Here is a 26,662-nt window from a genome sequence, read left to right on the forward strand (position 1 = left end):
GACATCCACACATTGCTTAAAGACTGACATTTGTCCCTGTCATTAGGTACTTTTTAATTCCTGTTCAGTTAATGTATAGGATTTAAGAAGTACCATCAGCTGTTGTCTGAAGACCATAGAATGCAGCAGACTATTACACATTAAACTGTAGCATTCCCTTTCTCACCTTTCCACCTCTGGCTTCTGGATGCTCACTGCTTGATACACACAATGGTTCTAATGTGTGTGTGTGGTGATTCATCATTTGGAGGACGGTGTGTGTTTTCAGAGAGCACACAGACTCTTGCAGCCACACTCACACTAGGGCTCTCATTTTTTTGGGGTGATTCTGTTTCTTTTCTGTCCCCCCCCCCACATATTTTTTTTTCACGTTTTCACTTTCAAAATCACACTTCTTTTTTTTTAATTGAGAAAAACATTTGATGTTCTAAGTCCATATCAATGCTTAAACCACATCAGGAAATGGATACCAGCCAGAGACCATTGTTTGGTTAGCGGTGTTTCTGTAGCTCTCATGTGGTTGCAAAACAAATGTCCACTGGATTGATGCAAATAGTCATGACATCATTCTGCCAGGTAGGCGTAGGCTACCTTGTAGTTACTGTTGTAGTAGACCACACGTACACCGTCCGGCCATCCCTGTGGCATTTCAGAAAGTTGCAGGAAAACACGTCACTGATGCATTTTGTTCATGTCTTCTGATTAACTTGGGTAAATTAATGCATTTTCTATTAAGTTCAATACATTTAGTTGATTTCCTGTTAAGTTCAATATATTTTTGAATATTGTTGAATTCCATTTTAATGTCTGGATTCTTTCTGTTTATAGGGCCCTATAAAAAAAGGTATTTCTTTCTCTCTCACACACACACACACACACACACACACACACACACACACACACACACACACAGAGGTCTGTTGGTTGTGACTGTGTGAACTACACGGTGTTCTCTGTATGTATAGACACAGCTCCTCTGGGACCAGTGAGCTGAGTATCTATTAGCTGAGATCCACAGATGAACACACACATCAATATATCGACCCACTGTTGTGGTACCAAGTAGAGAAAATGGAAATAGACACCTTTTTCCTGAATAAACGAGAGATGTTTTATTTATTTATTATTTAACCTTTATTTAACTAGGCAAGTCAAATTCTTATTTACAATGATGGCCTACCAAAAGTCCCCCCACCTCCTGCGGGGACGGGGGCTGGGATTATTATAATTAAAAAATATATATATAACATAAATATAGGACAAAACACAACAAGAGAGACAACACTACATAGAGTCCTAAGACGACAACAAAGCAAGGCAGCAGCACAACACAACAACATGGTTACAACATTATTGTTTACAGACAACGACACAAAGGGCAAGAAGGTAGAGACAACAATACATCACGCAAAGCAGCCACAACTGTCAGTAAGAGGGTCCATGATGGAGTCTTTGAATGAAGACATGGAGATAAAACTGTCCAGTTTGAGTGTTTTGTTGCAGCCCGTTCCGGTCGCGAGCTGCAGTAGTCGATTATCAACTTCGCTGTGGGCTGGTGGAAGCTGCAGACACGGTGATCTGATTTGCCAGCAGTAGGCATATAGGTGCACTTCATTTGCTCTCCAGTTTGTACCTTCAGTCACATGAAATTGTTCAAAATGACAGTGAGAGAGAGAGAGAATATCTAAGCCTGACAAGAGAAGGAAAGAAACAGAGAGAGAGAGAGAGGAAGTGAAGGAGACAGACAGTCACTAGTTACAAATTGTCATAAAGATTTGGGCGGGGGCCCTGCAGCTGTTTCTTTGAATGTCTTTGTGATCTGACTGTTGTCCTCACGACAACGTCATCACTTTCACTTTGCTGGGGGAATCAATTTCTCTGTCACGGCCTGTTCATTTACTACCACATCCATCACCATTAACTGCACACAGGCCAGAAATAACATGCTCGTAGGTTTTATATTGGTTTAAAATATTGATTTAAAATCGACAATTTTATAATGCAGTTTAAGTGATAGATGAATGAATGAAATAAAACAAAGAACCAAGACAGATGAAATGTGATTCTGCTAGATAGACACCAGTATGCGTGCAGAGCAGAGGATTTGACTTCCCCCTTCCCTACCCACTGGAAGTGGCTATTGGCTAAGACCCTAGACTACATGTGTTTTTTGGCTATTGGCTAACACAGTAGAAACAGTGTGTGAATCTGATGGAACAGGCTAGGCCCTGTGAATCACTTTCACTCTGTCAGGTTCACAGGCCCTGGCCACTTTCACCCAGTGCACCATGGGCAGGTTGTCTCTCTATCTCTTAACACTTCAGGCCCTGTGGCAGACTCTTACCTTGGCTCTTAACACTGGCAGGCCCTGGGCAGACACTTTCACCTCTCTCTATCTCTTAACACCATGCAGGCCCTGGCAGACTACATGTGTCCCTTTTAACACTATGCAGGCCCTGTGGCTAACTATACAGGCCCTGTGAGCACACTCTCTCTATCTCTTAACACTAGAAACAGTGTGTGAATCTGATGCCTTTTGTATCGCTTAACACCATGCAGGCCCTGTGAGCAGACACTTTCACCTCCCTCTATCGCTTAACACTATACAGGCCCTGTGAGCAGACACTTTCACCTCTCTCTATCTCTTAACACTATACAGGCCCTGTGAGCAGACACTTTCACCTCCCTCTATCTCTTAACACTATACAGGCCCTGTGAGCAGACACTTTCAACACTATACAGGCCCTGTGAGCAGACACTTTCACCTCTCTCTATCTCTTAACACCATGCAGGCCCTGTGAGCAGACACTTTCACCTCTCTCTATCTCTTAACACTATACAGGCCCTGTGAGCAGACACTTTCACCTCTCTCTATCTCTTAACACTATACAGGCCCTGTGAGCAGACACTTTCACCTCTCTCTATCTCTTAACACTATACAGGCCCTGTGAGCAGACACTTTCACCTCCCTCTATCTCTTAACACTATGCAGGCCCTGCAGACACTTTCACCTCCTCTATCTCTTAACACTATGAGGCAGACACTTTCACCTCTCTCTATCTCTTAACACTATACAGGCCCTGTGAGCAGACACTTTCACCTCTCTCTATCTCCCTGTAACACTATACAGGCCCTGTGAGCAGACACTTTCACCTCTCTCTATCTCTTAACACTATACAGGCCCTGTGAGCAGACACTTTCACCTCCCTCTATCTCTTAACACCATACAGGCCCTGTGAGCAGACACTTTCACCTCCCTCTATCTCTTAACACTATACAGGCCCTGTGAGCAGACACTTTCACCTCCCTCTATCTCTTAACACCATGCAGGCCCTGTGAGCAGACACTTTCACCTCCCTCTATCGCTTAACACTATACAGGCCCTGTGAGCAGACACTTTCACCTCTCTCTATCTCTTAACACTATACAGGCCCTGTGAGCAGACACTTTCACCTCTCTCTATCTCTTAACACTATACAGGCCCTGTGAGCAGACACTTTCACCTCTCTCTATCTCTTAACACCATACAGGCCCTGTGAGCAGACACTTTCACCTCCCTCTATCTCTTAACACTATACAGGCCCTGTGAGCAGACACTTTCACCTCTCTCTATCTCTTAACACTATACAGGCCCTGTGAGCAGACACTTTCACCTCTCTCTATCTCTTAACACTATACAGGCCCTGTGAGCAGACACTTTCACCTCTCTCTATCTCTTAACACTATACAGGCCCTGTGAGCAGACACTTTCACCTCTCTCTATCTCTTAACACCATGCAGGCCCTGTGAGCAGACTTTCACCTCTCCTTTTCTGCATCCCTCTCTTCCTCTCTCCCTTTTCCGGTTGTCTTCATCCACTGCCTTCCTTCTCGACCCGACCGGTGCAGTATCAATGTACTAGACTGTACAGGCTGCATCCAATTGATACTTTTAAGGCATGAAATGTTGCCCCCAGTAAATAGTAAGAAGTTTGTTTTTTTGAGATGCATACAGAACTGAATCCTGGATGTGTCTCTGTTGCTTTAACCTCAGGCCATGAACTCTCTGCCTCCTGTTAGTAAATGAACCTGAACACACACACACCGTGGAGCGGAAAGCTGGGAGCCTCAGGGTGTTTGGTCTAACTAGATACATAATTTATCAGTGGTCTGGGCTGGTTGGTAGACTGGACTCCTGCCAGGCCACTGAGAACAGTAGCAGGATCAGGATGGATGGATGGCATCAGAGAAGAGCACACCAGTGTTTCATTCACTGATGAAATGTGGACATACAGTTGAAGTGGGAAGTTTACATACACCTTAGCCAAATACATTTAAACTCAGTTTTTCACAATTCCTGACATTTAATCCCAGTAAAAATGCCCTGTTTTAGGTCAGTTCAGATCACCACTTTATTTTAAGAATGTGAAATGTCAGAATAATAGTGTAGAGAGTGATTTATTTCAGCTTTTATTACTTTCATCACGTTCCCAGTGGGTCAGAAGTTTACATACTCACTTAGTTATTGGTAGCATTGCCTTTAAATTGTTTAACTTGGGTCAAATGTTTCAGGTAGCCTTCCACAAGCTTCCCACAATAAGTTGGGTGAATTTTGGCCCATTCCTCCTGACAGCTGGTGTAACTGAGTCAGGTTTGTAGGCCTCCTTGCTCGCACACGTCTTTTCAGTTCTGCCCACACATTTTCTATAGAATTGAGGTCAGGCGTTGTGATGTCCACTCCAATAGCTTGACTTTGTTGTCCTTAAGCCATTTTTCCACAACTTTGAAAGTATGCTTGGGATCACTGTCCATTTGGAAGACCCCCATTTGCGACCAAGCTTTAACTTCCTGACTGATGTCTTGAGATGTTGCTTTAATATATCCACATAATTTTCTTCTTTATGATGCCATCTATATTGTGAAGTGCACCAGTCCCTCCTGCAGAAAAGCACCCCAACAACATGATGCTGCCACCCCTGTGCTTCACGGTTGGGATGGTGTTCGTCAGCTGGCAAGCATCCCCCTTTTTCCTCCAAACATAACGATGGTTATTATAGCCAAACAGTTCTATTTTTGTTTCATCAGACCAGAGGACATTTCTCCAAAAAGTACGATCTTTGTCTCCATGTGTAGTTGCAAACCGTAGTCTGGCTTTTTTATGCCGTTTTTGGAGCAGTGGCTTCTTCCTTGCTGAGCAGCCTTTCAGGTTATGTCGATATAGGACTCGTTTTGTTGTGGATATAGATACTTTTGTACCTGTTTCCTCCAGGTCCTTTGCTTCTGTTCTGGGATTGATTTGCACTTTTCGCACCAAAGTACGTTAATCTCTAGGAGACAGAACACGTCTCCTTCCTGAGTGGTATGACGGCTGCGTCATGGTGTTTATACTTGCATACTATTGTTTGTACAGATGAACGTGGTACCTTCAGGCGTTTGGAAATTGCTCCCAAGGATGAACCAGACCTGTGGAGGTCTACAATTTTATATTATTTTTTTCCCCATGATGTCAAGCAAAGAGGCACTGAGTTTGAAGGTAGGCCTTGAAATACATCCACAGGTACACCTCCAATTGACTCAAATGATGTCAATTAGCCTATCAGAAGCTTCTAAAGCCATGGCATAATTTTCTGGAATTTTCCAAGCTGTTTAAAGGCACAGTCAATTTTGTCTATGTAAACTTCTGACCCACTAGAATTGTGATACAATGAATTATGAGTGAAATAATCTGTCTATATACAATTGTTGGAAAAATGACTTGTGTCATGCACAAAGTAGATGTCCTAACCGACTTGCCAAAACTATAGTTTGTTAACAAGAAATTTGTGGAGTGGTTGAAAAATGAGTTTTAATGACTCGTTGCCTGCTGAAATACTTTCTAGCACAATGTGAGAAGTGAGACCAGTTATTTGCAAACAAAACCACTTTAGTAGTACTTATGATGTTGTTGAATCGAGTGCTACTGCTTTTTCTCTGAGCGTGGCAGTGCCGCTTGGGGTCTGTCTCCTGTATGTCCAACCGTTGCTCTCTCCTCTGCCCCTGTAGGATGGCTCAGTAACACTCAAGTCTCTGTCTCCAATGTGTCTAACCTTTTCTCTCCTCTCTCCCTCCCCTTTAGGATGGCGATCCAGGTGGATAAGTTTGACTTTGACACTTTGCCCCAGCCAGACCAGGAGGCCTTGCGCTACACCAACCCCAAACTACTGGAGGAGGAGAGGCTTCACGCCCAGGCCTCTATGATCAACAGCACCCTGGGCATCACCTGGAACATCATATCCTTTGTTGTTGGATGAATACAGAACCCGATTAGAAGGCATCTGAATGCTTCATCTGGAGGTCCCCTGGCTAGGGTGTGTGCCTGTTCCACTGCACTGACAGATGGAAGAACGTATGGCAAAATGTGCGTGCAGCCCTGGGCCCTGAAGAAAAGGTAGTGTACTATATAGGGAATAGGGTGCCATTTGAGACACATCCCTAGTCAATATGCAGGCAGGGCGCTCAATCAGAACCTCTTAGGTAATGAGGGGCTGTTACCAACACACAGTCTCAGTGTTGTTTAGAATGGCCTGTCAAGTTGTTACAGGGAGGAAGTGTACAATTAATAATTCATCGAAGTCCCTGTGCTGTTGAACTTGCCTTCACACTGTGTTTAGTAGTGCATCAACACTCCTGTGATTGTATGCATTGGTTTGATCGGCAAGCAGTTTGGCAGCAGAGTGCATGTGTGTGCGCGGGCAGGAGGGACGGCAGTATTTGATGTTACTAGCTAATGTCGTTGTTTCTCAGAGGGTAGGTCAGAGAGCCGTGCATGACCGAAATCAGCTCCGCTCTGAACTGGGCTGTGTGATTGTTATTGAGGCTGGTCCATTATATTAGGAGGGATATTAAAACCTTCTCCCGGACAGGATAATGCAGGTCTAGTTACTGTGCAGTTCAAACCGTAGGCTTCCTCCTCACAAAAAGACAGGACACCATCTCCAACCAAGCACTTGTTCAATGGATTTAATCATTTGTTGGTTATCTGAAATTATGTTGGAAAAACTTTTGCAGAAAGAAATGAGTTTTTAAGTATAGGAAACTAAGACCAGAAGGGTTGCAATCACATAATATTATCTGGGTCACCCTTGGCTTGGCATTTATTCATAATAACATGCATTGTTTATATCCTAGTTCTGATTTAGGAGGTGTTCAGAAACACCTTAACTCGCTGCTTTCCAGACCATGCAACTTGGCCTAGCCTTAATAGAATATCTCCCATTCACTACCCACCCATTCCTGTCCCCAGCCCCCGCCTCTGTACCCGTCCACACGGCAAGGACACAGGCACGTCACGGTGAAGCCAGGCCTGGAGACAGTTGGGTGGATGGATGGATGTCAGAACGGAGTTGTAGTTTCCTCCAGCCTAGTTCAATGTCACAGTGTCTGTGTGCCACATCTGCATCTTTCAGCATCATGCCCTGTAGGAGCCTGTGTGACAGACAGCACACACCATCTCTCCTCACTCCATATTCTAATTCTGCCATGCTGGGGAGTTTCTGTTCCAGTCATTCTAATTGTGGTGTTACTGTCTGTTCAGTCATGTTAACTGTGGTGTTACTTTGTCTGTTCAGTCATTCTAACTGTGGTGTTACTTTGTCTGTTCAGTCATTCTAACTGTGGTGTTACTTTGTCTGTTCAGTCATTCTAACTGTGGTGTTACTTTGTCTGTTCAATCATTCTAACTGTGGTGTTACTGTCTGTTCAGTCATGTTAATGCTGTGTGGTGTTACTGTCTGTTCAGTCATTCTAACGGTGGTGTTACTGTCTGTTCAGTCATTCTAACAGTGGTGTTACTGTCCAGTCATTCTAACTGTAGTGTTACTTTGTCTGTTCAGTCATTCTAACTGTGGTGTTACTGTCTGTTCAGTCATTCTAACTGTGGTGTTACTTTGTCTGTTCAGTCATTCTAACTGTGGTGTTACTTTGTCTGTTCAGTCATTCTAACTGTGGTGTTACAGCAGCACAGTATTATTTCAGTCATTAGTCACACTGTCAGCTGTGTGGTGGACCAGAGGAGCACGTCGTCTTTATCATAACATATTTTCAACCTAATGTCTTTATGACAGCTCTGTTTATCAGAGTTTTCTGCGTTAGCAGCATTAGCTCCCTAGTCAGCGCTACACCAGACAGCCTTAAGATGTCACCAAGAAAATGTTCAACGGTTACAACCTTGATGTACTCTTTTGTTCTCACAATCTCCTCTGATAAGTTAGTGTTACTGAGTGCTCAGGAACAGAAGGACTCGACAGGCAGAGCTAAATGTGGGTTCTTAGCCAACCAATCGGATTGGAGTCACAGGTTGTCTTGCAGTGTTGCAGTTTTGCTCCCAGAAACCATGCTAGGCTAGAAGACATGGATGTGTGGGCGGTTTTGAAAAGCAACCTGGCTGAGGAGAGGTCTGCTCTGTAGGCTTTATACATAATTAGTTTTCTCTCTGAGTTGTGAGGAGAGGTTGTTAGTTACTCCCAGTGCTTATTATGAGACCTATTACACAAAGAGGATGGTTATTACCATAATTCCCCCCACTTATGGTTGAGGAGATATCTTTATTACTCTTTGGGTTAAGGGAGTTTTACTTTTCAGGGTTCTCATTGCATTCCCCGGAATTGGATTTGTAATTGGATATTATATTTCTTAAACACAACATTCAGAAAAGCCGGTCTAAGTGACCGTTCAGCTAAAGACTGTCATGGTAGCAGTTCATGTGTTCCTACTGTATGTAGCCTGGTCTGTTACTGCGTCTGACACCAAGCCTTAAGCAGTTTGCAGAGAGACTTTCTATTCCACATATAGAACAGAACATGTACTTTACATGCACAGTAATGGCCAGCCAGCCAGCAGCCAACCATGAGTCTGTCTGCCTCGAGCCCTCAGCTCTCCTAACAGAGTCACTAGGCAACCAGGGAGCCACAGGCTTATCTATCAACCACTGGGCTGCAGCCAATTTACAGCTACACTGGAGAGTCATACTTCATATATCCTTTTCTCTCTCTCCATCTCTCTCTCTTGTATAATTGTCAGGTGTATCTTTGCCACTTTGTTAGTTTGTTTTCAAATCAGATTTTGTTTGTCACATGCTTCGTACCAGTACCGAGTGGATGTACTGGGGTATGAGGTAATTGAGGTAGATATGTACATATATATAGGGATAAAGTGACAAGGCAACAGGATACATAATAAACAGTAACAGCAGTGTATGTGATGAGTCAAAAAGAGATTAGTGCAAAAAGAGTCGATGCAGACAGTCCGGGTAGCTACTGGTTATTAACTATTTAACTCACTATTTAGCAGTCTGATTGTTTGGAAGTACAGTTGAAGTCGGAAGTTTACATACACTTAGGTTGGAGTCATTAAAACTTGTTTTTCAACCACTCCACAAATTGCTTGTCTTGCTTCGACCCGAGACGCAGACGTCTCATCTAGCCATCAGCAAATGCGCTACGCCAAATGCTAATAGCACTCGTTAAAACTCAAACGTTCATCAAAACACACATGCAGGGTACTGAATTAAAGCTACACTCGTTGTGAATCTAGCCAACAAGTCAGATTATTAAAATGCTTTTCGGCGAAAGCATGAGAAGCTATTATCTGATAGCATGCAACACCCCGAAATACCTGAAGGCGACGTAAACAAAAGAGTTAGCGTAGCCGGCGCTACACAAATAGCAGAAATAAAATATAAAACTTTCATTACCTTGGACGAGCTTCTTTGTTGGCACTCCTATATGTCCCATAAACATCCCTATTGGGTCTTTTTTTTTTTCGATTAAATCGGTCCATATATACCCAAAATATCCATCTATGGAAACTATGTGATTCAGAAAAAAACACAGTTTCAAAACGCTACGTCATTTTTTTAAATTAAAAAGTCGACGATAAACTTTCACAAAACACTTCGAAATACTTTTGTAATCCAACTTTAGGTATTAGTAAACGTTAATAATCTATCAAATTGATCACGAGGCGATGTGTATTCAATAGCTCCACGATTTCAAATCATCTTCCGAAATCTCTCTTCCAAAACTTCCTGTCGGAGACCGGATGGAAAGTGGTCTCTCTTCCTCGTTTGACCAAGAAACAACGAGAAGGCAATTGACAAGACTGGTGACATCGTGTGGAAGCTGTAGGACTTGCAATCTCGGCCCCATTTAATTTCTTGCCCCTTAAACAATACATGCAAGTGGCGCATGGATATTATTTTCAGTTTTTCAGTGATCAGTTTTTCTTGAGCTTTTCGATGAAACAGACGCTCTGTTATAGTCACAACGGTGATTTAACCAGTTTTAGAAACGTGAGAGAGTTTTCTATCCACACATACTAATCATATGCATATACTATATTCCTGGCATGAGTAGCAGGACGCCGAAATGTTGCGCGATTTTTAACAGAATGTTTGAAAAAGTAGGGGGTCGACTTAAGAGGCTAACAAGCTATAGTTTTGGCAAGTCGGTTAGGACATCTACTTTGTGCATGACACCAGTCATTTTTCCAACAATTGTATACTGACAGATTATTTCACTCATAATTCACTGTATCACAATTCGAGTGGGTCAGAAGTTTACGTACACTAAGTTGACTGTGCCTTTAAACAGCTTGGAAAATTTCAGAAAATGATGTCGGGGCTTTAGAGGCTTCTGATAGGCTAATTGACATAATTTGAGTCAATTGGACGGTGTACCTGTGGATGTATTTCAAGGCCTACCTTCAAACTCGGTGTCTCTTTGCTTGACATCATGGGAAAATCTAAAGAAATCAGCCAAGACCTCAGAAAAACAGTTGTAGACTTCCACAAATCTGGTTCATCCTTGGGAGCAATTTCCAAACGCCTGTACAAACAATAGTATGCAAGTATAAACGCCATGGGACCATGCAGCTGTCATACCGCTCAGGAAGGAGACACGTTCTGTCTCCTAGAGATGAACGTACTTTGGTACGAAAAGTACAAATCAATCCCAGAACAACATCAAAGGACATTGTGAAGATGCTGGAGGAAACAGGTACAAAAGTATCTATATCCACAGTTAAACAAGTCCTATATCGACATAACCTGAAAGGCCGCTCAGCAAGGAAGAAGCCACTGCTCCAAAACCTTCATTAAAAAAAGCCAGACTGCGGTTTGCAACTGCACATGGGGACAAAGATCGTACTTTTTGGAGAAATATCCTCTGGTCTGATGAAAGAAAAATGTTTGGCCATAATGACCATCCATTATGTTTGGAGGAAAAAGGGAGAGGCTTGCCAGCCGAAGAACACCATCCCAACCGTGAAGCACAGGGGTGGCAGCATCATGTTGTGGGGGTGCTTTGCTGCAGGAGGGACTGGTGCACTTCACAATATAGTTGGCATCATGAGGATAGACAATTATGGGATATATTGAAGCAACATCTCAAGACATCAGTCAGGAAACTAAAGCTTGGTCGCAAATGGGTCTTTCAAATGGACAATGAGCCCAAGCATACTTCCAAAGTTGTGGCAAAATGGCTTAAGGACAACAAAGGCAAGCTATTGGAGTGGCCATCACAAAGCCCTGACCTCAATCCTATAGAAAATGTGTGGGCAGAACTGAAAAAGTGTGTGCGAGCAAGGAGGCCTACAAACCTGACTCTGTTACCCTAGCTCTGTCAGGAGAAATGGTCCAAAATTCACCCAACTTATTGTGGGAAGCCTGTGAAAGGCTACCCAAAAGGTTTGACCCAAGTTAAACAATTTCAAGGCAATTCTACCAAATACTAAGTGAGTATGTAAACTTCTGACCCACTGGGAATGTGATGAAAGAGACAAAAGCTAAAATAAATTATTCTCTCTACTATTATTCTGACATTTCACATTCTTAAAATGAAGTGGTGATCCTAACTGACCTAAGACAGGGACTTTTTATGATTAATTGTCAGGAATTGTGAAAAACTGAGTTTAAATGTATTTGGTTAAGGTGTATGTAAACTTCCCACTTCAACTGTAGAAGCTGTTCAGGGTTGTGTCGGTTCCAGACTTGGTGCATCTGTACTGCTTGCCGTGCGGTAGCAGAGAGAACAGTCTATGACTTGGATGGCTGGAGTCTAGTTTTGTCACTAAAGAATTGTGCCCTTTCCTCATATCCAGTTGAAGGGAGTGAAAATGTCACGGCACTGTGTACCTTAGTTTGAACATTGTTACCTGTGAATCCTTTCTCTCTATTAATTACAAACGTCGTCAGAGACACTGAGGCCCCAGCCCCCTCCAGTCCGGTGTCTAGTCCTTAACCCTAGCCCACCCGTCTGTCCGTCGCCAGGGAGAGGCCAGTGTGGAGGGAGTCCTCAACCAGTTGGTCCTCGAGCACCTGCAGCTGGCACCTCTACAGTGGGGTGAGTACACATGCACACACACACAGTGCCATCTATGAGATGCTTGGCATTACCTTTGAAGAAAAACCACTGAAAGGTATGTGTGTTTTTGTCACTACTCAAACGACCAGTCCACGGACATTATGATCATGGATCACGATGAGGATCAAAAGAGTCCATCATCATCGTTCCTATGGATACCCAAAGAACCCAAACCAATGCACCTGGCTATTAACACAATCCCCCCACTCTGGTCTCCAGTCGTGTTTTCTATTTGCATCTATATTAGGCTATTTTAGGGAGCTGCCAGTAGGCAGACTGGAGAGGCTGGGGGACGTGTGAGGCACCCTGGGACACCACGGAGAGACTTGGAGGTGCTTCCCTCCCTCTCTGGGCCTCGCCATCTGTGAACAGCCGTCGAAATTATCAGCTTTGGTTTATTTATTGTGTGTGCGCGCGTGGGTGTTTGTGTGTGTGTGTGTGTGGGTGTTTATTTTTGACGAACAGTGTGGCTTTTTTGGGGGGAGGTCAGTGAGTGTGTTCATTAGTCAGTTCAGTGTCTCCTGGTTTGGCAGAAAGAGGGCCATCTGTTTGTGACGGTGACACAACAGATATCTCGTGGTAGATGAGGGCGGCACAAATTTGCTTCTCTTCTGTTCTCGTGACCAATTTTCCAATCGAGCTTCTGTCTGAGTGTTCAAAGGATCCACATCTTCTGGCATTGTATTCATGTAATTCCTGGTCTATTACTTTCTGAGGAAAGTTGATTCTGTCATTTTGAAGAGCACGTCATCCCAGGGTCTCAATTACAGGCCTTCTCTATAGCATTCTTCCTGAGGATCAAGCCATCACTACACAGAGTGGACTGACACGTTTAATACCATACGGCTACAGGCTGCAGTCAAGTATACTGTATTTTCCTACTGCGATGTGTTCAGCTGTGAATCATGTCGTACAACATGGTTTCTCGTATGTGTTTTGAGTGTGGGGTAAAGCATCGTCTTTCTAGGTTGTGGCCATGTTTGAAGAGATCATAAAGATACTGTTCTTGACTCTAGTTCCAATGAATCAGATATACTGTGTCTTCTTTTCGTTTGCTTTCCACTGTGGACTGTGGTGAGGTGTAATTGGATTAATGAGGGTCTATTTGTCCGGATGTCTCGACTATGTCCCTAATGATAGATAATGACAGAAGTCACTTTGCCCCGAGATATCATTGATGATCAGCTACTGTATGTGTCAACGGAATCATTAACTCATACGCGCCATTTATTCATTCGTAAATTACAATGATTTTGTGCCTTTACAAAACAAGGTGACAGTATCATTTCTAACCGACTTCCACTGTCATGTCTCTGAACTGGGTTGAGAGTGAAGCCCTTTCTATCTACTGTCTAGCCTTGCCAGGGAGTCAGACTTCCAATAGCCTACAGGCTGTAGCTAGCTGCTGTATGGGTAAAGGCGCTGAACGTGAACAGAGCTGTCGGAGCTAAATCATCCTGGTAGTTAGTGTCGTCCCTGGGCTGGCTGGCTACTTCCTCCCCTAATTTTGAGCTGAATACACAGATGATCCTACACTGACTTTGTCACGCTCCTCTGCCCCTAGTTCTCCCCTGCTTCTCCTTAGCTCACACAGCCCAGTAAACCAGTCGGGGCCCGTTTCCCCAAAGCTTTGGAGCGAACGTGGCCAGTTGAGAGGAGCAGTTGTGTTGTCAATCTTCTGTTTGTAAACAAATAATATTGACATTACAGATTACAGAGCCAGGTAAAGCGGACTGGTTGTCTGATGGAGGATATTAGGGCCACACCAGGACACAGTAACTTGCACACTATTTCCCTCCACAGAAAACCTTTCTCAGTTTACAAGATGAGGCTGATACTCGTTTCCTCAGAGGTCTTCTTACAAAGAGCTTATGGTTACGTAAAGGTTGATGGGTAATGGAAAGGGGGCTTCTGATTTCATCATGAGCGCTGTTGTTGTTGTCTCTCCCCTCAAAGCTTGAGCAACATGGAACTTCTTCACACTACCATAGTAACCCATGAATATTTAATTGTGGACATTTCCAATAAAGGAGAAACGGGGAAAGTGTCAGGAACAGAAAGGGTCTTTATGCCTTCCTGTTTGCTCAGCGCCTTATTGAATGGGGAGTGAGGGAGTCCGCCCTATAGAGCTAGGGACCGTTAGGAAGTGATTACCCCTTTAGGCAGCGGCAGAGCAGCAACACCCTCGCTACTACAGAGCAGAGTGTACACACCCACACAAACACTGATATGATCATCTATATTAGTGTTTAAAGTCACTGTCTCTAATGCCTTGGCGGGGAAGAGGATATTTGACAGAGTGGCAATGTAAGGTGTATTTAAGTGTCTGGTACGTCTCTTTATTCGTGTTGTTTCAGTGTGGAGGGGGATGAAGTAGCCAGGTAAACAGGCTGCACTGCATTACTTCCACGTTAGCATTTTCATCTGGATTCTTTCCGTTCCACTGAGCCTCAACAAACAATCATTTGGTCAATTCCATTAGTTACCCTTTTTCTTTTTCAGTGGCATTTCTCTTTATTTTGTAAGCATTAACCTATTTTATTTTTCACTGTTTATCATCATCGCTTCTTCAACACTTTCTCTACAATCAATTACTAGTTTAGTTTGTGTGCCATGTAGTTCTTTATATACAGTGTATTCTGAAAGTATTCAGACCCCTTGACTTTTTCCACATTTTTTTAACGTTACAGCCTTATTCTAATATCGATTACATTGTTTTTTTCCCCTCATCAGTCTACACCCCATAATGACAAGCAAAAACATTTTATTTTTTATTTTTGCAAATTTAGAAAATATGTAAAACTGAAATCACATTAACACAAGTATTCAGACCCTTTACTCAGTACTTTGAATCACCTTTGGCAGCGATTACAGCCTTGAGTCTTCTTGGGTATGACGCTACAAGCTTGGCACACTTGTATTTGGAGAGTTTCTCCCATTTTTTTCTGCAGATCCTCTCAAGCTCTTTTAGGTTGGATGGGGAGCATCACTGCACAGCTATTTTCAGGTCTCTCCAGAGATGATCGATTGGGTTCAAGTCTGGGCTTTTGTTGGGGCACTCAAGGACATTCAGAGACTTGTCCCGAAGCCGCTCCTGTGTTGTCTTGGATGTGTGCTTAGGGTTGTTGTCCTGTTGCAAGGTGAACCTTCACCCCAGTCTGAGGTCCTGAGCACTCTGTAGCAGGTTTTCATCACAGATCTCTCTGTACTTTACTCCGTTCAGCTTTGCCTCGATCCTGACTAGTCTCCCAGTCCATGCCGCACACAAACATCTCCACAGCATGATGCTGCCACCACCATGCTTTACCTTAGGGATGGTGCCAGGTTTCCTCCAGATGTGACGCTTGGCATTTATGCCAAAGATTTCAATCTTGGTTTCATCAGACCGAAGAATCTTGTTTCTCATGGTCTGAGAGTCTTTAGGGGACTTTTGGCTCCAAGCAGGCTGTCATGTGCCTTTTACTGAGGAGTGACTTCCGTCTGGCCACTCTACCATAAAGGCCTGATTGGTGGAGTGCTGCAGATATGGTTGTCCTTCTAGAAGGTTCTCCCATCTCCACAGAGTAACTCTAGAGCTCTGTTAGAGTGACCATCAAGTTCTCCCCCGATTGCTCAGTTTGGCCGGGCGACCAGCTCTAGGAAGTAGTCTTGGGGGTTTCAAACTTCTTCCATTTAAGAATGATGGAGGCCACTTGGGGACCTTCTTGGGGACCTTCAATGCTGCATAAATGTTTTGGTGCCCTTCCGCAGATCTGTGCCTTGACATAATCCTGTCTCGGAACTCTGTGGACAATTCTTTCGATCTCATGGCTTGGTTTTTGTTCTGACATGCACTGTCAACTGTGGGACCTTATATAGACAGGTGTGTGCCTTTCCAAATCATGTCCAATCAATTGAATTTACTACAGGTGGACTCCAAGTTGTAGAAGCATCTCAAGGATGATCAATGGAAACAGGATGCATTCCAAAGGGTCTAAGGTGTTTTTTTAATTGTTTTAATAAATTAGCAAACATTTCTAAAAGCCTGTTTTCACTTTGTCATTATGGGGTACTGTGTGTGGATTGATGAGGGGGGGAATAAGTGAATAAGAATGTAACATAACAAAATGTTGAAAAGGGGAAGGGGTCTGAATACACTGTATATATAGAGTGGGGTGTATATATAGAGTGGGGTGTATATATAGAGTGGGGTGTGTATATATAGAGTGGGGTGTGTATATATAGAGTGGGGTGTGTATGTATAGAGTGGGGTGTGTATGTATAGAGTGGGGGTGTATGTATAGAGTGGGGGTGTATGTATAGAGTGGGGGTGTATGTATAGAGTGGGGGTGTATGTATAGAGTGGGGGGTGTATATCTATATATATCTATATATAGATATATATATATATATCTATATCTATATATATATATATGAGTGGGGTGTATAGATATAGATAGAGATATAGATAGATAGATATGAGGTGAGGGTGCTGAAGTATTACAAACAGGGGTGCCAATAATTTTGACCCCATCTTTTTTACTTTACTTCAGCACCCTCACCTTGAGAGGATAAGTACACTGGACCTTTATCTAAAGTGTTTTATGAGATTGGAGTACAGAAATTGCAAAAGGGGCAACCTGCTTACTTGCTAAAGGGGCAACCTGCAGTTGCTTCATACATTATTGGACTTATACATTATTGATATGTACCCATTGGTTCTTGAAGAATATAACTTATAAATGCCTCATGAGCTTAGTTTAACTGTCGTACCCCATCAGAACCCAAAATATAAGCCATCATTCAGCTTTTTAGCTTAAACAGTGGCAGGGACTACATTTGGTTATTGTTTCAACTGCTGATTGCTGCTTTAAACAACATATCTTTCTCTGAACAATTGTATTAGTATAAAATAATATAATTTCCCAAAAATTGTGAGCATACGATATAGCTCAGTATTTTTATTATTTATTTTATACAGTCATTTTTGCTCATCATTATCAACGGTGACAATAATTACTGTCCCCACAGTATGTATGTGTGTGTGTGTGTGTATGTGTGTGTGTATATTATATTAGCCCACCTAAAGCTTTGCTAGGTCTCATAAACAACCCTTTCATTAAAAACACTATGGATTAAAGTCTGTAAACAAGCAGAAGGGGTTAGATCTATATATGAACAAACACCTTTCTGTAATAACCCCATCTTACCCAAAGCCCTGAGAGATGGTATTACATTTTCTTGGTTCAACAAAGGATGGAAAACATTTGGTAATCTCTACAGTGAAGGTGGACTACTATCCTTTCAACAACTGGCATCTCATGTTCAGTTACCTCAAACTCATTTCTTCAAGTACCTACAGGTTAGGAATTACATTGCCACTCAGCAGGGAGGTAGGATTCAGCTCATGAGTAAACCTAAACCTAATCAACTGTGGCTGGAAAGGAAAGGGGTGAAAGGTTTCATTTCCTACATGTACTCTGGTCTTCAAGCTCTGTTGGGGAACGATGAACCTCTGAAAGCTTGCATTAAGTGGCATGATGACCTTGGTCTCATTGTTGATGAGAGCACTTTTTAGATGCTCAGCATCTTTAATTTAACACAAGTTGATGCAATTCAATATTTTACATAGGGTCTACTTTACACCAGAGAGACTGTATAAGATCAATTCTAAATATTCAACATTTTGCCCAAGGTGGAAAATGGGAGTGGGCACACTTATTCAAATGTTTTTGTCCTGCCCTGAACTAAGCAATTATTGGAAAGACATGATTCAGATCTTATCACAGGTCACTAATATGACGGTACCACTAGATCCTTTCCTTATTCTTCTTGGAGATGATTCTGTTCTACCAGTTAATATTTGTAGCAAATCCAGATTCATTAAATTAGCAGTCATTGCAGCCAATAAATGCACAGCTATTATATGGAAGAGTGACACTCCGCCAAGCAAGCAGATGTGGCTAAAAGAACAATCTTCCTATATTCCATCTGAAAGAATGACATACAATTGACGTAATAAACCCTTTGAATTTCCTGATGTCTGGGGGGACGTTCAGCAGTTTCTAGAGACGTCACCTTAGCTGCCTCATTACTACGGTCTTCATTAATGTATTATTATTATTGGTTTTTGTGTTGAATCATTTATTTTCTAGCATGGAATGTGAAGGTCATTCTGTTTCTTTTTGTTGTTGTTAATCAGTGAAGCTAATACCGGTAGAGAGAAGGGAGGGAGGTGTTCCTGTGTTGGGGAGGGAAGGGTTTTGCACGATGTGCCCTCATGTAGCATGGTGTTTTGTGTAGGTGGAAGGAATAACAGGGCATTATCTGTGTCAGATTTTTCTGATGGTTAAATTGTTTTTAAAAAATCAATGCCAATAAATATATTGTATAAAATGTTTGTTTTTTTTAAACAGGGAGTCACACTGGCCACCCCTGCCCTGCTCTCTACACAGCCTACTATTGGACCTCTCCATGGGCAGAAAGCAACATCAATACTATTGGCTGACTTAGCAGGTTTAATGGCAGACTCCTCTCACAGTGATTTGTTAATTCAAGCCCATTTTTCAACAAGAATCGCGTGGACGCGTGTCTGAATCGATTACTGTCTGTTTGGCAGCTGCCCTGGATAGGAAATATGCATACAACTTCAGCAATGAGGTCAACTTTGGACACATACCTGCCTGCAGCAGCAGAAAACTATGTACTTTATCAGATAGTGTTCCACACACACACACCTCCCTGCGTAAATGTCATCCGAGGCACCTTGGTGTGCTTGGTGTTTCTTCCCCTATTGTTTTTCAGAAGGTTACTGGCTGGTCGTCCTGATTATCTGTGACAAACGATACTGACGCTCCAAAAAACCTGGAGGGGTCTTCTCCTCCAGAGCACGAGTCACAGATGGAGGGATAGAGATGAAGGGATAGAAAGAGATGGATAGATATCATTACATGAGAGCAATAGAATATCCTGAGTAATTGAATGAGTGCGAAGGAATAGAGCCATATTAATTGGATTTAACCTTAAACTATTGTTTAAATCTGTCACATGGCCATCTCCAAATACACTACATGATCAAAGGTATATGGACACCTGCTGGTCAAACATCTCATTCCAAAATCATGGGCATTAATATGGAATTGGTCCCCCTTTTGCTGCTATAACAGCCTCCACTCTTCTGGGAAGGCTTTCCACTAGATATTAAAACATTGCTGCGGGGACTTGCTTCCGTTCAGCCACAAGAGCATTAGTGAGGTCGGGCACTGATGTTGTGGTGTTCGATGGGGTTGAGGTCAGGGCTCCGTGCAGGCCAGTCAAGTTCTTCCACACTGATCTCGACAAACCATTTCTGTATGGACCTCGCTTTGTGCACGGGGGCATTGTCATGCTGAAAACAGGAAAGTGCCTTACCCAAACTGTGGCCACAAAGTTGGAAGCACAGAATCTTCTAAAATGTCATTGTATGCTGTAGTGTTAAAATATCCCTTCACTGGAACTAAGGGGCCTGAACCATGAAAAACAGACACAGACCATACAGACCCAGACCATCCTCTACTAAACTTTATAGTTGGCACTATTCATTCGGGCAGGTAAAGTTCTGCTGGCATCCGCCAAACCCAGATTCGTCCTTCGGACTGCCAGATGGTGAGGCGTGATTCATCACTCCAGAGAACATGTTTCCACTCCTCCGGAGTTCGATGGCGGTGAGCGTTACACCACTCCAGCCGACGCTTGGTATTGTGCATGGTGATCTTAGGCTTGTGTGCGTCTGCTTGGCCATGGAAACACATTCCATTTCCTTTCTATTGAACCGGGCCCAGCCAGGGCAGGTGGCAGTAGTTGCAGCAGTAGCAGGGTTTGTGTTCTGCAGCATGTTATAGTCCTATGTTCATAACACTTCAATCTTCCTGAACAGGGCCCAGGAAACCAGAGGGTGGCAGGGTTTATGTGTTCTGCAGCCGGCCTGGCGTAGCGTTATGGAAAGAGCCTCATTGATTACTGCTCCTCTACTGACTATTGAATTGAAGCCAAAGTAGCACACCTTGTGTTGGGAGTCTCCACGTCAGCTTAATAGACTGGAGTTAAATAAATAGATATCTACATGCCGAGTTACCCTCCATAGGCAACTCTGGCTCTCAGGGACTCTCAGGGACTCTGAGAGCCATGCGTCCCACATGGCACCATATTTAGTGCAAGACTTTGACCAGTTCTCTATATAGCTCCTATGTATTGAGACCTGGCAGTAGCTAAGCAGTGAGAGAGATGAGAAGACAGAGAGGTGTAGAGAGAATGACAGAAACACAGAGAGAGAGAGAGAGAGGACTTTGGCCTTCCCTCCCTCGCACAACAACAGGCTACCACCGGGAACCCGTCTTAACGGAATGAAAATTCACCCCTGAATGGAAAGACAAATGTTTGGGTTGGCAGGGAGAGATTAAAGGAGAGAGAGAGGGAGGGAGGTGGGGCAGCTGTAGAAAGCAGAAGATCATTTAATAAGACAGATATTTTTCAACTGGCTCTACATGTGTAACTTCCGGCGCCGACAGAGATGGCCGCCTCGCTTCGCGTTCCTAGGAAACTATGCAGGTTTTTGTTTTTTTACGTGTTATTTCTTACATTAGTACCCCAGGTCATCTTAGGTTTCATTACATACAGTCGAGAAGAACTACTGAATATAAGATCAGCGTCAACTCACCATCAGTACGACCAAGAATATGTTTTTTGCGACGCGGATCCTGTGTTCTGCCTTACAAACAGGACAACGGAGTGGATTCCATGCAGCGACCCAAAAGACGATTCCGAAAAGAGGGAAACTAGGCGGTCTTCTGGTCAGACTCCGGAGACGGGCACACCGTGCACCACTCCCTAGCATTCTTCTTGCCAATGTCCAGTCTCTTGACAACAAGGTTGATGAAATCCGAGCAAGGGTAGCATTCCAGAGGGACATCAGAGACTGTAACGTTCTTTGTTTCACGGAAACATGGCTCACTGGAACGACGCTATCCGAAGCGGTGCAGCCAGCGGGTTTCTCCACGCATCGCGCCGACAGAAACAAACATCTTTCTGGTAAGAAGAGGGGCGGGGGCGTATGCCTTATGGGCCAACGTGACATGGTGTGATGAAAGAAACATACAGGAACTCAAATCCTTCTGTTCACCTGATTTAGAATTCCTCACAATCAAATGTAGACCGCATTATCTACCAAGAGAATTCTCTTCGATTATAATCACAGCCTTATATATCCCCCCCCAAGCAGACACATCGATGGCTCTGAACGAACTTTATTTAACTCTCTGCAAACTGGAAACGATTTATCCGGAGGCTGCATTCATTGTAGCTGGGGATTTTAACAAGGCTAATCTGAAAACAAGACTCCCTAAATTTTATCAGCATATCGATTGCGCAACCAGGGGTGGAAAGACCTTGGATCATTGTTACTCTAACTTCCGCGACGCATATAAGGCCCTGCCCCGTCCCCCTTTCGGAAAAGCTGACCACGACTCCATTTTGTTGATCCCTGCCTACAGACAGAAACTAAAACAAGAAGCTCCCACGATGAGGTCTGTCCAACGCTGGTCCGACCAAGCTGACTCCACACTCCAAGACTGCTTCCATCACGTGGACTGGGAGATGTTTCGTATTGCATCAGACAACAACATTGACGAATACGCTGATTCGGTGTGCGAGTTCATTAGAACATGCGTTGAAGATGTCGTTCCCATAGCAACGATTAAAACATTCCCTAACCAGAAACCATGTATTGATGGCAGCATTCGTGTGAAACTGAAAGCGCGAACCACTGCATTTAATCAGGGCAAGGTGTCTGGTGACATGACTGAATACAAACAGTGCAGCTATTCCCTCCGCAAGGCTATTAAACAAGCTAAGCGTCAGTACAGAGACAAAGTAGAATCTCAATTCAACGGCTCAGACACAAGAGGCATGTGGCAGGGTCTACAGTCAATCACGGACTACAGGAAGAAATTCAGCCCAGTCACGGACCAGGATGTCTTGCTCCCAGGCAGACTAAATAACTTTTTGCCCGCTTTGAGGACAATACAGTGCCACTGACACGGCCTGCAATGAAAACATGCGGTCTCTCCTTCACTGCACCCGAGGTGAGTAAGACATTTAAACGTGTTAACCCTCGCAAGGCTGCAGGCCCAGACGGCATCCCCAGCCGCGCCCTCAGAGCATGCGCAGACCAGCTGGCCGGTGTGTTTACGGACATATTCAATCAATCCCTATACCAGTCTGCTGTTCCCACATGCTTCAAGAGGGCCACCATTGTTCCTGTTCCCAAGAAAGCTAAGGTAACTGAGCTAAACGACTACCGCCCCGTAGCACTCACATCCGTCATCATGAAGTGCTTTGAGAGACTAGTCAATGACCATATCACCTCCACCCTACCTGACACCCTAGACCCACTCCAATTTGCTTACCGCCCAAATAGGTCCACAGACGATGCAATCTCAACCACACTGCACACTGCCCTAACCCATCGGGACAAGAGGAATACCTATGTGAGAATGCTGTTCATCGACTACAGCTCGGCATTCAACACCATAGTACCCTCCAAGCTCGTCATCAAGCTCGAGACCCTGGGTCTCGACCCCGCCCTGTGCAACTGGGTACTGGACTTCCTGACGGGCCGCCCCCTGGTGGTGAGGGTAGGCAACAACATCTCCTCCCCGCTGATCCTCAACACTGGGGCCCCACAAGGGTGCGTTCTGAGCCCTCTCCTGTACTCCCTGTTCACCCACGACTGCGTGGCCACGCACGCCTCCAACTCAATCATCAAGTTTGCGGACGACACAACAGTGGTAGGCTTGATTACCAACAACGACGAGACGGCCTACAGGGAGGAGGTGAGGGCCCTCGGAGTGTGGTGTCAGGAAAATAACCTCACACTCAACGTCAACAAAACTAAGGAGATGATTGTGGACTTCAGGAAACAGCAGAGGGAACACCCCCTATCCACATCGATGGAACAGTAGTGGAGAGGGTAGCAAGTTTTAAGTTCCTCGGCATACACATCACAGACAAACTGAATTGGTCCACTCACACAGACAGCATCGTGAAGAAGGCGCAGCAGCGCCTCTTCAACCTCAGGAGGCTGAAGAAATTCGGCTTGTCACCAAAAGCACTCACAAACTTCTACAGATGCACAATCGAGAGCATCCTGGCGGGCTGTATCACCGCCTGGTACGGCAACTGCTCCGCCCTCAACCGTAAGGCTCTCCAGAGGGTAGTGAGGTCTGCACAACGCATCACCCGGGGCAAACTACCTGCCCTCCAGGACACCTACACCACCCGATGTTACAGGAAGGCCATAAAGATCATCAAGGACATCAACCACCCGAGCCACTGCCTGTTCACCCCGCTATCATCCAGAAGGCGAGGTCAGTACAGGTGCATCAAAGCTGGGACCGAGAGACTGAAAAACAGCTTCTATCTCAAGGCCATCAGACTGTTAAACAGCCACCACTAACATTGAGTGGCTGCTGCCAACACACTGACACTGACACTGACTCAACTCCAGCCACTTTAATAATGGGAATTGATGGGAAATAATGTAAATATATCACTAGCCACTTTAAACAATGCTACCTTATATAATGTTTACATACCCTACATTATTCATCTCATATGCATACGTATATACTGTACTCTATATCATCGACTGCATCCTTATGTAATACATGTATCACTAGCCACTTTAACTATGCCACTTTGTTTACATACTCATCTCATATGTATATACTGTACTCGATATCAGCTACTGTATCTTGCCTATGCTGCTCTGTACCATCACTCATTCATATATCCTTATGTACATATTCTTTATCCCCTTACACTGTGTATAAGACAGTAGTTTTGGAATTGTTAGTTAGATTACTTGTTGGTTATTACTGCATTGTCGGAACTAGAAGCACAAGCATTTCGCTACACTCGCATTAACATCTGCTAACCATGTGTATGTGACAAATAAAATTTGATTTGATTTGATTTGCATGTGTGCGTATGTGCGTGCTTGTATGTCTGCTCAGACAGATGGCCATTTGGAGTGGTTACAGGCAGCTGGGTGCTCAGTACACACCTGGGACTTCTTAGGGGGGTAATGTACCTTTAAGGCTCTGGTCAGGAGTCCACACGCCAGGAGGAAGAGCACCATGGTGGTGCTGGATGGGACTGTACACCCTTCCTGACCATGAGATTGGACTGGGGATGGCTAGATAGATTGTTGGAGACACACACACAATCAAGACAGTCTTGTGTTCCTGAGTCAGCAGCAGAGGTAAGGCTGGGATGGAGGTAGTGTATTCAGGGAGGAAGAAGATGGCCTCCGTGTGAGGATCATGGTGTCATCCTGATCCAGGTTTTTCACAGGCTTTTTAGTCCCCTCTACATAAGTTCCCAATGGCCCTATCACTCTCCTGATGACAACACAGGAGAGAGGGGCTTACTTAAATACTGTTGGTCTCATGGGTCTCAGCAGTCTAGCCCTGACAGTAAGGGGTTGATTGAAGGGGCTGAGGAGAAGTAAGGGGACTGCTGAGAGGAACAGGTCCCCCATACTAAACAGGGCCTAAATAGTTGTGTGAAGGGTGGAGGCCAACACCCCCTTGGCAAGCGGCCAATGAGGTGGTGTAAATCAGGGGCGATGCTGTGCAGTGTCAGGAGCTGCCCCATTTATCTGCCTGTTTTTCAGCCCTGTCACCCAGACTCTGTCCATCAACCCTCCTTACGATCAACCAGAGATTCCATGTCCATCACGTTCCACAGTAGCTATGCCACACCATCCTCCTGATCCGTCCCTTCTCTTTGGACAGTCTATATCAACTTGCCAACTGCCCCAGGTCTTATTATGAGTATCCCAGCATATAAATAAATAGCACAGCTATCCACTGTTTACCAGAGCGTTGTCGTTCTGAAACTAGTCTCGTGTTATGGTGTTGTTTGAAACAGCTGAAGTATTTTCATGACCTGAACATCTATTTATTTTCTATGTTCTCCAGCTTAGCCACAGAGGACCTTTTACTTACTTTATTGTTAAGCCATTTCCCAGCCCTGTTTCCCCGTTTCTCCACTTTCCATCAAATAAAACCCCTCCTTTCATTGATTTCTGTAACGGAAATAAGAGTTTCCCCAGAGGCGACCTTTACATCCCTGAAAGACAAATTACCTGACATTTCTAAACGAAACACAGCCGTGTGTGTGTGGTGTGTGTTGCTATAATGTGTCAAAGCCGTTTCACTGAGCCAGATTGTGTGTTTCACTGCCACAGACTTCACAGATGATTTCTGCTTTGTTTATACTCCTCTCCTCCAACCAGCACCATCCATCACATAGCCTGGTTAAACCAGACTGAACTTTGCACTTAGTGCAGCATTCAGTCTGGTTTAACCAGGCTATCAATCACGCGCTAAAATGGGAAAATGGGGTGAAACACATTTTTTTAAGAACTGTGGAAGACTCATACTGTAGACAAGCTGTTATCATTTGAAGCAGAGACCATGAAATGTGGTCAGCTAGCTACTGTTGGTGAAACGTACTGTCAGCTAGCTATGCTACTGTTGGTGAAACGTACTGTCAGCTAGCTATACTGCTGTTGGTGAAACGTACGGTCAGCTGGCTATACTACTGTTAGTAAAACAAACTGTCAGCTAGCTAAACTAGCCTACTGGTGGTGAAACATATTGTCAGCTAGCTATACTGCTGTTGGTGAAATGTACTGGCAAATCAAATTGTATTTGTCACATGCGCCAAATACAACAGGTGTAGTAGACCTTACCCTTGAAATGCTTACTTACAAGCCCTTAACCAACAATGCAGTTTAAAGAAAAATAAAATGTAAGAAATATTTACTAAATTAACTAAAGTAAAAAAATAAAAGAGCAACAATAAAATAACAATAACAAGGCTATATACAGGGAGTACCGGTACTGACTCAATGTACGTGGGTACAGGTTAGTCGAGGTAAATGAGGTAATGTACAGTACCAGTCAAAAGTTTGGACACACCTACTCATTCCAGGGTTTTTCTTTATTTTTACTGTTTTCTACATTGTAGAATAATAGTGAAGACATCAAAACTATTAAATAACGCATGGAATCATGTAGTAACTGAAAAAGTTAAACAAATCAAAATATATTTTATACTTCAGATTCTTCAAATTGCCACCCTTTGCCTTGATGACAACTTTGCACACTCTCGGCATTCTCTCAGCCAGCTTCATAAGGTAGTCACCTGGAATGCATTTCAATTAACAGGTGTGCATTGTTAAAAGTACATTTGTGGAATTTC

At 43.8% G+C, this 26,662-nt stretch overlaps 1 protein-coding gene across 2 annotated transcripts in view; it reads left to right on the forward strand.

The window, feature by feature from the left end:
• The window catches only part of LOC112264633 (trafficking protein particle complex subunit 9-like), a 322,924-nt gene that overhangs the window by 207,646 nt on the left and 88,616 nt on the right, over positions 1-26,662 (forward strand). For both annotated transcript variants that reach the window (XM_024441368.2, XM_042295499.1), the window contains 2 exons: positions 6,094-6,247; positions 12,265-12,355. In XM_024441368.2, the coding sequence (XP_024297136.2) occupies positions 6,094-6,247; positions 12,265-12,355 (245 nt within the window). The remainder of the gene's footprint in view (positions 1-6,093; positions 6,248-12,264; positions 12,356-26,662) is intronic.

The sequence above is a fragment of the Oncorhynchus tshawytscha genome, linkage group LG13 (assembly GCF_018296145.1).
Source record: "Oncorhynchus tshawytscha isolate Ot180627B linkage group LG13, Otsh_v2.0, whole genome shotgun sequence".
NCBI lineage: Eukaryota > Metazoa > Chordata > Actinopteri > Salmoniformes > Salmonidae > Oncorhynchus > Oncorhynchus tshawytscha.